Source organism: Drosophila bipectinata, chromosome 3L, assembly GCF_030179905.1.
Source record: "Drosophila bipectinata strain 14024-0381.07 chromosome 3L, DbipHiC1v2, whole genome shotgun sequence".
In the NCBI taxonomy this organism is placed as follows: Eukaryota; Metazoa; Arthropoda; class Insecta; order Diptera; family Drosophilidae; genus Drosophila; species Drosophila bipectinata.
The window spans coordinates 12,803,752-12,820,298 of NC_091738.1; the positions used below are offsets into that span (position 1 = coordinate 12,803,752).

The 16,547-nt window shown below is 47.3% G+C and overlaps 4 protein-coding genes across 5 annotated transcripts; 1 reads left to right on the forward strand and 3 right to left on the reverse strand.

Moving 5' to 3' along the window:
* Positions 1-1,056: 1,056 nt before the first annotated feature.
* rasp (protein-cysteine N-palmitoyltransferase Rasp) lies at positions 1,057-2,694 on the reverse strand. The gene has a single exon (XM_017233544.3). The coding sequence runs from the start codon at positions 2,626-2,628 to the stop codon at positions 1,114-1,116; it is 1,515 nt and encodes a 504-aa protein (XP_017089033.2). The 5' UTR covers positions 2,629-2,694; the 3' UTR covers positions 1,057-1,113.
* A 278-nt stretch (positions 2,695-2,972) lies between these two features.
* On the reverse strand, positions 2,973-4,902 carry LOC108120058 (uncharacterized). The gene is made up of 2 exons (XM_017233549.3): positions 4,750-4,902; positions 2,973-4,686 (listed from the first exon to the last, which is right to left on the reverse strand). The coding sequence occupies exons 1-2, from the start codon at positions 4,750-4,752 to the stop codon at positions 3,109-3,111; spliced, it is 1,581 nt and encodes a 526-aa protein (XP_017089038.2). The 5' UTR covers positions 4,753-4,902; the 3' UTR covers positions 2,973-3,108.
* Positions 4,903-5,039: 137 nt separating this feature from the next.
* On the forward strand, positions 5,040-6,132 carry ND-30 (NADH:ubiquinone oxidoreductase core subunit S3). Its single transcript, XM_017233550.3, has 3 exons — positions 5,040-5,216; positions 5,289-5,360; positions 5,420-6,132. Exons 1-3 carry the CDS (start codon positions 5,153-5,155, stop codon positions 6,073-6,075), a joined length of 792 nt encoding a protein of 263 aa, XP_017089039.1. The 5' UTR covers positions 5,040-5,152; the 3' UTR covers positions 6,076-6,132.
* A 928-nt stretch (positions 6,133-7,060) lies between these two features.
* On the reverse strand, positions 7,061-16,458 carry BtbVII (BTB-protein-VII). 2 transcript variants are annotated; one of them, XM_017233547.3, is made up of 7 exons: positions 16,389-16,458; positions 14,487-15,122; positions 13,803-14,424; positions 13,479-13,717; positions 13,297-13,405; positions 7,684-8,855; positions 7,061-7,626 (listed from the first exon to the last, which is right to left on the reverse strand). In XM_017233547.3, exons 2-7 carry the CDS (start codon positions 14,655-14,657, stop codon positions 7,252-7,254), a joined length of 2,688 nt encoding a protein of 895 aa, XP_017089036.1. In that variant the 5' UTR covers positions 14,658-15,122; positions 16,389-16,458; the 3' UTR covers positions 7,061-7,251. The 2 variants fall into 2 exon arrangements, with proteins under 2 accessions (XP_017089036.1, XP_017089037.2); XM_017233548.3 differs by lacking the exons at positions 7,061-7,626; positions 7,684-8,855 and adding an exon at positions 9,783-12,255.
* Between the last annotated feature and the right edge of the window lie 89 nt (positions 16,459-16,547).

Sequence of the window (16,547 nt, forward strand, 5' to 3'; positions counted from 1 at the left end):
CTCAGGATTTTAATGCAGAACAATGGCAAATCGATCCAGAAATCGTTTAAGGTACTCCGCTTGAGAATCGGATAAGAATTGGGAAAGATATAGCCATCACTGTGGACCCTATAAGGGAAAACCCCATTTTCAAGGGATCCCATCACGAAAAATGGACAAAAAATCTAAAAAATATTTTGTCTCAGGATTTTAATGCAGAACAATGGCAAATCGATCCAGAAATCGTTTAAGGTACTCCGCTTGAGAATCGGATAAGAATTGGGAAAGATATAGCCATCACTGTGGACCCTATAAGGGAAAACCCCATTTTCAAGGGATCCCATCACGAAAAATGGACAAAAAATCTAAAAAATATTTTGTCTCAGGATTTTAATGCAGAACAATGGCAAATCGATCCAGAAATCGTTTAAGGTACTCCGCTTGAGAATCGGATAAGAATTGGGAAAGATATAGCCATCACTGTGGACCCTATAAGGGAAAACCCCATTTTCAAGGGATCCCATCACGAAAAATGGACAAAAAATCTAAAAAATATTTTGTCTCAGGATTTTAATGCAGAACAATGGCAAATCGATCCAGAAATCGTTTAAGGTACTCCGCTTGAGAATCGGATAAGAATTGGGAAAGATATAGCCATCACTGTGGACCCTATAGGGGAAAACCCCATTTTCAAGGGATCCCATCACGAAAAATGAACACAAAATCTTAAAAATATTTTGTCTCAGGATTTTAATGCAGAACGGTGGCAAATCGATCCAGAAATCGTTTAAGGTACTCCGCTTGAGAATCGGATAAGAATTGGCAAAGATATAGCCTTCACTGTGGACGCTATAGGGGAAAACCCCACTTTCAAGGGGTCCCATCACGAAAAATGGACAAAAAATCTAAAAAATATTTTGTCTCAGGATTTTGGTGCAGAACGGTGGCGAATCGATCCAGAAATCGTTTAAGGTACTCCGCTTGGAAATCGGATGAGAATTGGGAAAGATATAGCCATTTTCAAGGAGGGGAAGGACATAAAGTAAGTCTTCTTATACTGTTATTTAATTGTACTCGTTTCAAAATACTTTCGTAATACAAATGGTACAAAATAAGTCACTTTTCACTTAATATCTAAGCAGACTTTCTGCGAGGTAAGTTGTTTTTGTCTTTCGACTTGGTCATAAGGAGCTCGGAGCATTGGAAGAAGCAGTAGCTGCAGAAGCAGAGCGCCATGTAGTTACCTACGCCACTTAGGTAAGCGCCTCGCATTAGGAAGTCTCCTACTTCCTGGCCTCCGATGAAGTACACATTGGAAAATGCTGCTGGAATGAAGAGCTGCGTGGCCATCATGGCGTACAGGCGTTGAGCCCCGACTGGGCCTAAATAGCGGAGGGTCCATCGCTGATAGGCTGGCAGGGAAGTCAGGGCCTTGAAGAGCTTCTCCGCCGCCAGGCAGAGGAAATTCAAGACACTCCATATGAGCACATACGTGTAACAGCCGTGCCACACGAAAACAAAGGCAAACGTCAGGGCAGTTGCTCCAAACTTGGCGCCTATCGAGGATCCCCGCCCGCACATCTCCGAGTAGATGTGCTGAAATAGGAACTCGTAGAGGCCCTCGTCAAAGTACTTCCACATGTCGGAGTAGAAGTGAATCCTTCCGATGCAACGCGGTCGCTTTGGCGCTGGGATCCCGTCCTGCTGGGCGAAAGCTATGCCCAAACCGTAGGTGACCACATAGTACAGGAAGAAAAACTGGCCCATGAAATATCCGGCCGAGTGCTGCCAGAACACAGAGTCCATCAGTTCCACCATGCGCACATCCCGCGACATGTAATGGATGTAGAAGTAGTGGAGGGCACACTGCATGACCAGCCACCAAATAGCACTGCGGAGTATGCCGCCAGCAAAGCTCAGCCAGTCCTGTTGCTGCTCGCGCCTGGATGCGAATCTCCTGTAGCTGATGATGGGTCCATAGGTCAGGCAGGGAAAGTACAAAGCGTATCCGAGGTATTCAATTAAGGTATATCGTTCCAAATCCTCATCTTTAGCTCGCATCCTGGTCAAGGCGAAACTGCAGCCTCTAAGCAAGCTCCAGGACAAGGTGACTATCACCAGGGCGTACTCCGAGTACCCCACACGATCCGTCCACCAGGCATTCTTCTGCATCAGATTTATGCAGACAATCCATCCGGCAGAAACAAGCCACACCAGTTTCTTGGAGGAACTCAAGGCAACCAAGTAGTAGCTACCAATCAGCGTGGCCACCACGAGTCCTGATGACCAGTCTAGGTTTAAGCCCAGTGCAAGGGCACATACTCCTGCAAATCCGTAGCTCTGAAGTCGTGGCCGCTTCCAGCAGATTAAACCTTGAACGAGCGCATGGAGGACGTAGTAGGGCCAAAACCTAACGATGAAGTCTCCAAAGTTCTCCAACTCGTCGTTGCTATCATCTCGCCTACGCTGCGAGAATGGATACAGGCTCCATCCCTCCGAGAACTGGAACTTGGACTCCCCGGCAATGCGATCCCTCAGTCCATATATCTTGTACAGGCCAGTCACTATGTAGGCAATGTAAACGCCGAAGTAGAGGAGTATCTCGAACCTGCTCAGCAGAGATCGGTTAGCAGGTTGTATCCTGGACATTGTTTACCCTTCGCCGGGGAATCTTCATTCCTGTCAGCTGATTTCTGATCCATGGACGGAATAAGGTGTGACCATAACTCTTTAGAATAATTGGTAAGATTCTGAAGGAAATCGAACCAACCTTTTAGATTAATAAACCCTACATCCAACACCAGACTCGTAACATATTATTTAGGGTTTTCTATTTTTATTTAAATTCATAATTAGGAAACTATGGAGGAGAACACGTTGAGGGGACGTCCTACACACACGCATTTACTTAGCAATAATGGCTTCTTAGATTTATTTCGGGGGAACTACCTAGTGCTTGAATTCTCACACTACTTCATTGATAAAATAACGTATATGATAGGTTTGGTTTATTTTAGATTATAAACATTAACATGCTATTAGTATTATATGCATTTTGATGGGACAAAGTACGCGTAAACTGCTTAAAAATAAATCTAAAAAAGAAACTAAAGATTGCTTCTACAAACTCTAGTTTAACAGATCGTCCTCGTACTCGTCCTGCTGCTCCTTCTTAACCTTCCGGTCCTCCTGGCGCTGAAGGTGACGCCAAAGTGTGCTCTTCGGGATTTCAAAGAGATTCGCTGCATGATTCTGGGACATGCCCTCGTTCAGGCATGCATGTACTGCTTTGGCCAATTTGTCGCGTAGCTCGTCCTTCGGCGTGGTGTCCCTGCGGCGACAGGCCACGAAATCGGGCAGACGGCCTTGGGCCGACAGACGTACCTTGTGCCGGTGCAGAGTGGACATGGGGATACGCAGGTCCTGGCTGATGCTCTTCAGAGAGTCTCCGTTCTTAAGGCGCTCATATGCCTCCGAAAGTGAAGGCCTTTCCCGATTGTTTCGCATATAAGCTGGATTAGTGCGCACACGACGCCACAGCACCGTTTTGGAGATGTCGAATCGATCGGCTGCCTTCTGCAGGCTCAATCCCTCGAGGATCACTGCATCTGCTGCCATGTCCAGGGCATCGTTAATATCATCCTTTATATCGCGCTTCAGATTCACGAATTCCTCTTGCTGGTGCTGGTGGTGCTTACCAAATGACCTCCTTGTCGTCCTGGCACCCATTGAACGGCGGCCGCGTGGTTTTCCTCCACCAAACTTACGTGGTTTTACCTCCAGAATTTCCTCATCAATTTCCTCGGGCATATCATCGTCGTCCATGTCTCCTGCGTTTTCTATCTCGAAAGGCGGATTGGTTGCCACATACTCTTCTTCTAGAATCTGGGTATCGGGTTCCTCGGAGTCTTCAGCAAGGTCTACGTCTGGGTCCTGATCCGCGTCCCCATCCCCATCTGCGTCAACATCTTCTTCCGCCATTTCCGCATCGGCAACACCAGCCGCTGCTTCCGTTGGGTCTGTTAGCTTGCTCAGAGAAGAAGCGGTCTGTGTAATGGTAAAGGTTCCCGTATTTTCCGTAAGAATATACTGATTGCCACTTGTGTTTCCATCCATATGCTCGATGGAGTAGGTGATCTTCGGGGGGTCGTATACGTCCAAGTATTCCAGCGAACGTGCAGAGTGAGTGGGCGGGTCAGCCATGACAGTGGCTGCAACGGTACTGGGGGCTGGGACCTCCTCCTCGTCCTCCAGAAGTTCTGCCTGGGCTATCTGCAGACCAGATATGGATTTGGCAGTCTCCACAGCCATCGTACTAGCTGAGCTTACGTCCGCGGAGTGATTTGAAATCGAAGGATTGCACTCAAAACTAATGGCAGACTTGATTCCCAAAAGATTGATGGCTTCCAAAAACTCCGAGAGCGACGCGGAGGGCAGGCTGGTCTCTCCCATGTATATAAAGGAAAGCATGCTTTCGAGAAGTTCGCCCCTTATATCAGGAAGCATGATGGTAGCCTCCTGCCCCGGGAGCACGTCCACTAGAATGTTCCGCATCAGGTCGCTGCAAGTACTCAGCACGAAGAGATGGGCGCGCACCCGAACTCCATCCCTGGAGGCCAGCACCACTTCACAGCTCTGGGAATCGTTCCGCAGTGAGCGCTGGATGTCCATTATCGTGGACGAGTGCCCCATCCACTTTAGATGATTCTGCGGATCGAAAGGGATAAAACACGTAAGAATTTAAATGGATAACTGCGGGATTCCACTTACCATTTTCGTTTGTTTTGATTTATTTTGCAATTTCCTATTGTGGCGTCGCTATAAGAACTGTCACCCTACGCTTTTCAGCACTGCCCCTTGGATCGTATTTTTCAACACTAGCCACTCTTTTCCACGCGTTCCAGCTGAAAAATAAAATGTAATTTGATGTTAAATTGGAATATATTTTGTAAATATTTTAGTTATAATTTTTTTTACTTTTTCTTTGTATTTATGAAGTTTTTTCTTACATTAATTGCTTTCCTAACTTCACAAACGAAACAGCTAACAGGGTTGTCAACTCCCGTCGATTTCCCAGCCCTGGAACTACAACAACTGTATTGACATTTTAGCATTACATAAATTGTCAAAACTGGGTGCAAATTGTTGAATTTAAACTAAACAATTCGTACTAATGGCGGCCTTAATCAGGAATCTGGGTGCCCGGGCCACTGTCGCTGCCCTGGCGTCCAAACAGTGTAAGTAAAAGCCCTGCCCAGCTCTATTAGCTCTATTTTGTTCTAACATCCAAACCTCATCTCATAATTTAGTGGTGCCAGCTGTTGGAGGAGCTGCTCTGCGGATGTCCACCGCTCCACCAGCAGATAAAAAAGCTGACAAGCGTGAGTATCAGATAAATGGATCGACTCACATTACTGCAGCTTCAATCTTCTTCCGATAGCCACCATTCGTAAGCCGGATGCCGTCGCCAGGTCACATCTCTCCGACTTCGGTCGATATGTGGCTGAGTGCTTGCCCAAATATGTGCAGAAGGTCCAGCTGACCTCTGGAGACGAGCTGGAGGTCCTTATTGCCCCCGAAGGAGTGGTCCCCGTGCTTCAGTTCCTCAAGGATCACCACCAGGCGCAGTTTACCAACTTGGTCGACATTGCTGGCGTGGATGTGCCCTGCAGGAAGCACCGTTTCGAGGTTGTCTACAACCTCCTGTCCCTGCGCTACAACTCGCGCATCCGTGTGAAGACCTACACCGACGAACTGACTCCATTGGACTCTGCCTGCGAGGTCCACAAGGCGGCCAACTGGTACGAGCGTGAGATTTGGGATATGTACGGCGTTTTCTTCGCCAACCACCCAGACTTGCGTCGCATTTTGACCGATTATGGTTTCGAGGGACACCCACAGCGTCGGGACTTCCCACTTTCGGGCTACGTGGAGCTCCGATACGACGACGAGAAGAAACGTGTGGTCTGCGAACCTCTGGAGTTGGCCCAGGAGTTCAGGAAGTTTGACTTGTCGGCTCCCTGGGAGCAGTTCCCCAACTTCCGTAACGCAAATCCCCCAGCCGAGGTGATCCCCCCACAGCCTGAAAAGAAGTAAGCCCCTAGGTCGGCGTGTTAAATGGTAATTAGATCAATAAACGAGATCATCAAATGAGATATGTAGTACACCGAAAAAAAACGCTTCGAGGGTTAATTGAATATTCAACTCTTTGAGTTCAGTAGAGACAGTTTATTAAGCTCATTTTCGCATTCATAAAATCACCAAAACATGTACAATAACAAAGTTGACGATTAGGAAACGGGGTTAGTTTTTGGGAATTTTGTACTTTTTTTTTTTTAATTTTTGGATTAAAACAGAGAGTTGGAATCGAAGTGCGTTTCTAGAAGAATAAAATAAACTTGATTTTGTTGGAAGTTTTAGAAACTAATTAACCAATTTGGAAATATTATTTGTGAAGCTCTTCAATAGGTTATTTCAAAATGAAAATGTTAAATAGAGAATGTCTAAATATTTTGAAACGCACTTTGAAATCCATAGGGCTCAACATTATAGACTTCCATATCGTTAGTAGTTCACACTCAGATAAATATTCTTCCTGATATCTAGCACCTCAATCCTCCTTACACACATATAAAATATTTAGCAAAAACCACTGTGGGTGAGCTTGTGACCCATCGTTCTCCTGCTTAGCGGTGTCCCATTTTAAACCTGTAACAGATACACCTTAGTACATATACTTGAGGGGCGAGTTAGTATTTAGTTGGTGAGAACCTAGACGTAATTCGAGCTCCTTAAACGTCCGAATAACGTTTTTATTTTGTTAATGTATTTTTCATTTTATCCGTTTCGTTTGGTTTTGTACAAGAACATACACATATACATAGGTACACACACATAAACATAGTTTTACATTTAGCGATTTTTTTTTAAAAAGTGCCCCCCTCCGTCGGAATGGTGACGGGAGGAGGCTCCAAATCGTTTTCGTTACTTTACAACGGTTGCGTGCGCGGCACATTTGTGCGCACGACTCAAAACAAATCTCCACCGCCACCGCCGGCGGCCTTTGTTCCATGTCGGCGTGCTCCTTGGATGTCGAGTCCGCGGAGGCACAGCGCGATCGCTGGACAACAAATTAAAATTTCGGGTGCAGGTGCACTGTGGCAGCCTGCTGACAAAAAAACAAATTCAACTGACGGCCCTAGAGGGACCTTGGGTCGTCCTCCTGATCGGCCATCAGTTCCCAAATACAAATTAGCGGGAGCACCCGTCGGATTATATGGATTCCGTTTTGGTATAATGCCGATTGCCGGATGAGACGTACGGCGACGCCTTGCCACTGCTGCCGCTACCAGACCCCGACCCAGAGCCGGTGCTGCTGCTCAGCTGGTTTTCCCCGGAACCCGCCGCGGTACCGCTGGTTGCGGCAGCAGCCTCGTTGTTGAGCCGCTCATGGTACTCCTGGAAGCAGGGCACAATGCACAAATTCGTCTGGCACTCCGGGCAATGGTATTTCGTTTTGCGTCGCAAAATCCGGCCATGCCCGTCGATGGTGTTCCAGCAGAAGTTGCAGCCCAGCGCCGGACCCGGCCGGATGACGGGGCAGTGACTAGAACGCGGATTTTCCAGGGTAATAATCTCCCGTTGGGTCTGAAAAAAGTCTCTCGTAAGTAAGATCAAGCTCAAGTTCTCATCTAAAGGTCTTACCTGCGGAGATGACACCGATCGCTGCAGTTCCTCGTTCTTGACGCGTAGGGTGGGCAAATGCTCAAACGAACTGCTCATGGTGGCCTGGCCAGGATGCAAGTGACTACTGCTGCCAATGACAGAGCCCGAGGCCGACTTAGATGTTCGCAGCCGCGATCCTCCGTTAGCAGACTCTGTAATCACCTGGCTCTTGACACCCCGCTCTATAATCTGTGTCCTGGTGATGGTCGGCGAGTGCGGGGATCTTCTCTCTATCGACACCTCCGATCCGCCAGCGTAGGTGGGCGAAAACGAGGGTCTGCTGCCGCTGTTCTGGAGTCCAGCCGTCGGTGAGGTGACCACTGATACAGGGGCCGAGGAGCCTGGACTGGCGTTCGTCGGGGTGGCAGCCGTTTCGCTGGACACCGCCACCACCCGTGTGGGGACCAGGTACTGGGACGAGCCGGCCGGCGGCGGAGACCCCGAGGCGTAGATGGACTCGGGCAGCGAGATATGATGCGCATGGTGAAGTGGTGTGGGCGGCACATAGCCGGCACTGCTTCCTGACAGCGGATGCGAGTATTGGCGGTGCAGCGGCGCGAACGGATTGCTGCCAGAGAGCCCGGAAGTAGAGCCAACCGATTGCAGAGCGGACTGGCGGGGCAGCAGCGGATCCGAGTGCTGCTTGATGAGATAGGGAGTGCTGGACGGCACGCTGAGCAGGTGCGGAGTGGAGGGAGACGAGGAGGAGGACCCTAGGCTGGGCGCCGGCTCCGAAGCGTGCCGCTCTATACGCGGTGGCACAGTGAGCAGGTGCTGGTGGTGGTGATGGTGATGCGCATGGTGGAGATGATGGGATCCAGTAGTGGAGTAGTCCCTGGCAGTCACCGTGGTAGCTCCAGCTGCATTAAAAGGATCAAAGTCGAGCGTCGTGGCAGCCGTGTCCGGTGATATCTGATTTGTGGAGGAGATGCTGTCGCTGTCCCGCTTCACTCGCGGTTGTCGGGTAAGTACCCGATTCCTTTTCGTTCCCATAACCACCGGAGAACTGGGCGGGGCATCCGGATCCACATCGCCTCCGATTCCGCCGATGCTGAAGGAGCGCTCGAAGCTACCACTGCCGCCGCTGCTGCTGCTGGTGGTGGCCCCCAGCGGCGGATGGGCCGGCGGAGGAGCGTGCGCCGGACTGGGCTCTGAAAGAACAAAATATGGGAGGTGTCTGCATTTAGTTAGGTTCGTTGCATCCCCAATCAAGGAGCAGTGAAGACGACAGGATGGTGTATGTTTTAGGTTTGAAAGTTTATTCGTTTCTTGCACATCGACTACAGTCTAGAATGTTTGTTCCATCGCGATACTCGTTCATCATTCGGGGATCGCGTTAGTTGGTATGGTTTATGCAACTTATAATACAATCGGTTCGTTTTATGCCCTCTCGCTGATTTAAATAATTTATATATATATTTAACACACATAACTAGCGTAGTTATTGGTACGTTTTGCAATTTTAGGAAACAGAGTTAGTAATATTTGCTTATTGTTTTCGGCTATTTTCGCGTTGTATCTTCTGATTTGTATCTATATCTTGTTTTTGTTCTGGGATCTGGGGATCCTTTTGGGGGTGTGTTGGTGTGTGTTCTCATAATAAAAGTCCATTATCAAAGTTTACGTTACTCTATGACTTCTAACAAATCACGCTTAGTTCTTAGTATGCCTTGACACAATATAAAAAGTTCTCTATTAGTTACAATATTAGTATTAAAAACACTATTCGTAATCGTTATCATAACCGGAAATTGTCGTTTATGAGAGTTACTCCATTTTGAATTTCGTTTCCGCTTCCGTTTCGTTTCTATTTTTTTGCCTTTAGCTGCAGTCTCCATTTAGGATTTGGGTGGTTACGAGTTATTTAAGTTTCTGTATCTTGATCTGATCTGTGGCTCCACTACCGATCGCTTCCCCAACATATGTACACACCTATGTACAAAGAAATCATTTCCGAAACAAAAGAACAATAAATATATATTCCCCGAAAAATATACACCCCTCCTCACAGATATGTCGAATATATATATAGGTATTAAAACCTGATAGAAAAACTGATGATCGAGTAAATGAAAAAGTTGGTTAATACACTCACAAATATATAAATATATATACACGTATATTGATTGGTACATATTTATCATACATATCCGATTTTCTATAGACTATTGTGAACCGCGCATCTCTCTCTCGCTATATATCTCGGCGTGAAGTCGTGAAGGGTTTGCTAACGATTACGCTTATATGCTTTAAATAAAATGTATTCGCATCACTGACACTTAATTTAATTAAGCTACATATAAATATATATATGTATGTATGTATGTATGTGTATGGGTTTATATGATTTCGATTTAGCCAACGACATACCGACATATTTGCTATTGTAACACAAGTGCAGAAATCAAATTTCGTTAGAAACGAGGAAGATAAGTTATTTTCTGATGCGCCAGTACAACCTAGCAAACCCTCGGGGACTTCATTAGAATTTCAATTAAAAAAATCTCCATTGAAAATGTTTTTTAAAATCAAGCCAAATAGTTGCCGATAAATCTCATACGTTCTTAACATCTCTAATTACAATTAAAGTTAAAAATTTTTGGTTTCGTCCATTGCTTGTTCAAATTACAGAAAAACGAGTGGGGGAAAATTATGGAATATTCCAATTCCGGAAGGTTTGATCAGCTGCTGGCACACAGCACCACATTTTTATCTTTTTTTCTTTCTTTTTCTTCTATTTTTTATCCATATTTTTAGTTTTGTTTTTTTTTTACCATTAGTTTGTGTACAAATCATTAAATGTTTCGGATTATAACCCTAATAAAATTCTATAATTTATATACAAATACAATAATCTTTTACACGAAATATAGCTACGTTTACATATACTTTATAATCAAATATATATATAGATATATATATCGTATCTGCACTACCGATTTTCCTTAGTTAACAATCGTAAAAATGTAAGGGTTCAAAACATTAAGCTTAAGGAATTGAAGTTATTACAAGTGCGGCAGGGGCAGGGCGGGATTATACATATGTTCCTTCTATTGCCACCCATTGTTTTGACCCCATTGGTGTTTGGGTCCTGCGACGCTTAGCTCAGCTCAGCGCAGGACGCGATTATACTTTGTGTCCACTCTGGCGGTCCGCTATGTACACTAGATTGTTGCCGTTGGTTTCTCTGTAATACCTGTATCGTTCGATTCTGAGGTTCCGGTTCCGTATCCACGTTTCACGTTTGTTCCTGGCTCTACTTATCCAGGTATTGCACGGGTGGAGCTGTCACCGTTACGAAGTTATTGATCAGGAAGCTGTGGGCCATGCCCATCGGCACGGGCACGGGTACGGGCACGGAGACGGGCATGGCTGATATGCTCAGGGGTTCCTGGCTCCTGGCGGCTGCCTGCAGCAGAGTGGTGCTCCCCCCCGCCACCTGGCTCGAAATCGTATTCTATATCGAGTTGAAGTTAATACTCTGCAGATTCATGGCGGTGCTCGGGTTCACATTGATGGTGCCGGTTCCCGCTCCGGTGGCCGCACCCCCCGCCCCAGCCCCTGCTCCGCTGTCGATGTACCGTTGCCGCGTCATCGAGTGAACCGTGCCGGGTGAGTCCATGTACCGCGGGTCGAACAGGCTCATCACACCGATGGCCGGATGGGAGTTTCCACTGCCCGGCAGACTGCCAGCCGCACTCCCAATGCCCGTGTGATGTGGCGTGCACATCAGTGAGGGCGTCGGCGTCTCCGCTTGAGGAGGAATCTGCATGCTGAGCGTCTCGTTTGTGTTATCGTCTCCCGGGTTCGTCGAGGGTGTCGGCGATGGCGACAGATTCGGCTCCTGCTTCACCACCCGTGCTTTGATGCTCGGCCGCGAAACGGGATATCCCCTCTTCTTGTACTCCAGCCACAGGGTGCGGTTGTTCACTCCGTACAAGCGGGCTGCCTTGCAGAAGCCTATTCCTCCCGTGCGCACTGCTTCTAGGGCTCGGATAAAGTTCTCATCTCCCTGGGGGTTGACCGAACGCTTTCGCTTCACCACCTGGCTGGCCGCTCCGGCTGTTCCTCCGTTTCCGGTGGCATTTCCGTTTCCCCCGCTGCCGCCGGTGCCCGCGTGTACGGGCGATTGGGTGGGCGTGGGACCCTGACTGTAGACCGATTGCACCATATTGGATTCGTTGGGGGATGTGGGCGAGAGGTTCTGCGCCGTCGTCGCATAGCCGCTGACCAAGCTGTTCACTGTGATGATTTGCGAGGAGTACGCCTGTCCAGCGGTAGCCGAGGCGGAGGCCTGCTCCTGCTGCTGCTGTTGTTGTTGCTGCTGCTGGTAGTGCAGCTGCTGCAGGTGCTGTTGCTGCTGCTGTTGATTGGCCGCCGCCTGTTGCTGGGCTTCGTGCTGCTGCTGGCGCTGATCGCTATTCGCGCTATTTGCCCCACTGCTCTGGCTGCCGGAGCCGCCGCCGCCACCACCATTGCCTAGAAGATTGGACTGGCAGGCGGGCAAGGAAAAGCGCGGATAGTTGGAATCGACAACCGTCCATTGCAGACCTGGGAAGGGGAGAGAGAGAGAGAGACAGCGAATGAGATATTGGCTGGTACTGTTACTGGTACTGGTACTGGGTACTGGTTTTTTTATTTCGATCGCTCTCCTAGCTCTAAAGGATTTTGGGGGGTTGAGGTCTGCCGGGCAAGTCTTAGTCTGGTCTGGTTCTGGCAGTACTGGTTCATAGCAGCTCTTGGATAGTTACAAACAAGTAGGTAGGTAGGTAGTAGAGGTAGAAAGATTGCTAAGGCTAAATCATTATCATCGGAAACCGCTGTTCATTTCAAAATATATTCTTTAAAAAAAAAAAATTAAAACTTAATTCACAAAATGCAAAAGGCAATTAGCAAAAATTGAACAAAATTGAGATTTAAGAAAAAAACGAAATAGTATAAAAAATAGTTTGGAAGTTTTTGGTTGTCTTGGACTCTGTGCTAGCTCTCTCCCATTCCCAAGTTCAGGCAGGATTTGGATTCGGTTTTTGGTTTTTTTTTCTTTTTTGGAATACAATACACAATAATAGTTAAACATAGAGAAAACAATGTACGGCAATTTCAGCTGTTTTTTTTTATCGGCATTTTACAAATATATAGTCGGTTGCACTTAGTCGGTAAATCGGTATATATGCTAGTTCTCATATTTAGCTTTAGCATTCATTTCTCCAAGCGCTGTGTACTGAAATTGTTTCGATTGTGGTTTTGTGAGATATAATGGCATGTGGAGAACAATAGTGAGCATGATCGATGAGCCACTAATCAAAATTCTGAGCTGATTGAGTCAGAGAGTGATGATAGTCAGTCTACCCTCCCGCCCTCCCCGGAAAATAGAGACCAAGTCAATGGTGCAGTTATGATATCATTTCGAACCAATCTAAGCCTGCCTCTAGGAGTCGTGTGTCTTGTGTGGAAAACTTAAACAAAAATTAAATCAACTTGAATAGCTCTACAACAAATGACTTCCCTACCCGATGAACAATGATGAGTTATGGATGAGACAGTGTACTGGAGGGCACTTGATAGCTTTCGGCTTTTCTTCTCTAGACTTACCCGAGTGCGAGGACTGAGAGTTGGGCGCATCGTGCTCCGACGGGGTTGTGGCTCCAGAGATGTCCAACGGCATCGCTTGGTTCACGCCTCCAATGTCCACCTCGGGCTTCTGCAAGTAGACAACGATTAGTTAAATTGTTCATGGATGCCAATAGCGAGGGCTACGTGACCAATTTCATTACAATTTGCATGTGAATGTGTCCGTGTCCGTCGTCCAGATCAGAGTCCTGGGGTTGTTGCTCCAGTTCGGCGGCTGCCGACTCCTTCAGCAGCTTGGCGGCGTGCAGCGAGTGCCCGGCCAGGCCTCCGCCAGCGCCAAACGACATTTGACTCATCTGGGCGAGACTCAAGCCGGCATTTCCAGCGCCGGTCTCCAGTGAGCTGTTGTGCTCCTCCGCCACATTGTTCCGTTCGCCAGAGCCTACAACGATAGCACATATTAGTTCCAATATGATTTCTGAGGAACGAAAGCTGCTTTGGCGATTCATTACCCAACTCCAACTCACCGTTATTCGAGGATTTCCGCAATCGCTTACGCCGCGTAGCTGGCGACGTTCCAGCACTCAGGGGCGACGGTGTCCGCCTCATCTGGTGGTGATGGGCCTGCGCCGTCTGCGCCTGTTGCTGGTGGTGGTGATGGTGTTGCTGTTGTTGTTGCTGCTGCGCCTGTTGTTGCTGCTGCTGCTGGAGCTGTTGTTGTTGCTGGTGGTGATGGTGTTGCTGTTGCTGCTGTTGTTGGGCCTGCTGCTGTTGTTGCTGTTGCTGCTGGAACTGCTGCGCTTCGCTACTGCTCCACAGCGAGTCGCCCACACTGCTACCGCTGGCAGCGCCCAGACTGCCCGCCGAGGTACCCGGCCCGGCACCTACTCCGGACCCGCCGCCCACCAGTTCTGTGCCATCGGTGGAGGACTTGCTGTCGGACTTGGTGAGATTGGCCGGGTCCGTTGGCATCTCCGCCAGGCCCTTTATTTTGAGCATTTCGGCGGTTTTGAGGATGTGCGGCAGCTGTTCCTGCGACACATTGACCTCGCCATAGTACATAAAGTCGACCATGGTCTTGAGGTCATCGTATTGCACGTCCTTCAGTATGACGATGGGATGTTGGCACGGATTTGTGGTGAACAGTGCCTACAGAGAAAGGGCAATGGATTATTTTGTTTAAGCCCCATAAAGTGGTTCCCAATGCATACCTGAAAGTACGAACTGCAGGCGGACAGTACAATCTTGTGCGCCTGCAGCTGGCGTCCCTCGGCTGCCAGGGTAACGTCCACCAGAGTACCATTGTGCAGTAGCGACGAACAGACCGAGATGAAGTTGGGCTGGTGGTTGTTCCAGCGCAGACAGAATTGCTGCACGGACATTGTGCCGGATGCGGATTCGGATGGCTGCGATCGGATCGCTTCCCGACGCCACCTCCTCCTCCCGCGTTTCGCCCTCGCGCCTCTCTCTCTCTCTCTTCAGTTATCGGCGCTGCTCGAAACACAGGCGGCAATTGAATTCACACTGATAACACTTTTTATCGCCTCCGACCGACCGACCGTTGCCGCTCTATTGATTTTTATTAATTTCTTTCTTTTGTTATTTTTTTGTTCCCTTGTGTGTGGCGCCGAGGTGTGTTGTTTTCCTTCGCTGGTTCTGCTTCTGCTTTTGTTTTTGTTTTTGTTTTTGTTTCTGCCCTTGCCTAATTAATATTAAAGAACAGTAGTATTACTTTTTTCGGGGCGACTTTGTCTGTGACGCCGGAGTGTTCGTGTTTGGTGTGTGTGGCACTCGGGGTCGGGGGTTGCGGGGGGTGACGACTTCTATGCCGCACGCATCGCGAGTCACTGAAAAAGGGGTAAAAAAAAAAATACAGTCAACATTAGTCAGTCTTATCTGGTGGTGTTTCTTTTTAGATCTATTTTGAATCATTAGGAATGATTAGATCATTAAGAGACTTAATTTTAATTATTATATATTTTTATATTCAAAAAATATCTTTTTTTTTTTTTTAATATTTTACAAGTTTTTAGTGCCTCTATTCCCTTTGATTTTTTGTGAAATTCTACGCTATATATATTTTTAATTACAAAAAATATGTCCGAAAAACAAATTCCATGAACTTTGTTTGTGTTCGCCGCTCTCTCTCGCTCTTTCAGCCGTTGTTCCCGACACCCTACAACCCTACAACCCTACCACCCTACCTTCCTGCTTTCATCACGAATGCTGCTGTTGCCCTCCCACTAGAGGCCACTCTTTCTCTCACACTCCTTTCTCCGCGTTTCTTCTGTATCACAGCTGCGCGCTCTCGCTGCTTACAAAAACCACAACAACAACATCCGCGTGTTGTTGCTGCGTGTGTATGTAATTATACAGTCGCGAAAACGAAGCAACAAACACCCGCACACTCGAACTTGTACTTGTTGTTGCTTTGAGGTCTTTTTTTTCCCCCTGCTGGGGCCCGATGCGCTGGCGCTGGCGGCTCTGTTTCTGCTTCTGGCCAAAGTTTTATTTTTGATAAACCGAGAACGTAAACGTAACGAAACCGAATAGCTGTGTGCGGCGTAGACCTTGAATTTTCTTTGATTCTTATGACGTAATTATCGCGGTCGCCCTCAGCTCCACCACCCCCTTAAACACATCTCTTTCTCTTTCGCACCCACACATCCGAACGGCGGCCGACGTACTAATCGCTGCTTCGTTTATTCATCGTATCGATATTTTCAGTAGCATTTATTTATGAGACTGTGATGTCGCGCGTTATTTTAGTATAGGCTCATCAAACTAATACACAAACTATGTATATCCTGCCACATGTTTTTCAACCGCTTTTCCGACTTGTTTTTCGCCTTTGTCGTAGGTTTTTGCTTTTGTATTCGCCTTTTTGCGGAGAGGGAAAAACAGAGACTCCCACAGGCGAGACAGAGACAACAGACAAAATGGCGCGAGAGCCCCAACGAAAATAATGCGAGTGCAAAACAGCATTAAAATCTGCTTCATTTTATTTTAACTCACTGCATTCATTAGCAGCATTTTACGCACTATTATTTGGCACCTGTTTATCACTATTTTTCTTTATATTTTCCAACGAAAATGTATTTGAAAATTCTTACGTTTTACTTCTTTATTCGTTATTTCGCTAGTGTTGCCAGGTAGCAAAGGTGATGTAGTACTACATTCTTTGGAATTAGCGCCTGCACATTTCAGGGTGTTTTGGGCACACTTAACAGAACTGTCGTTCTAGCTATTTTTTTAATTTCAACAAATAACAC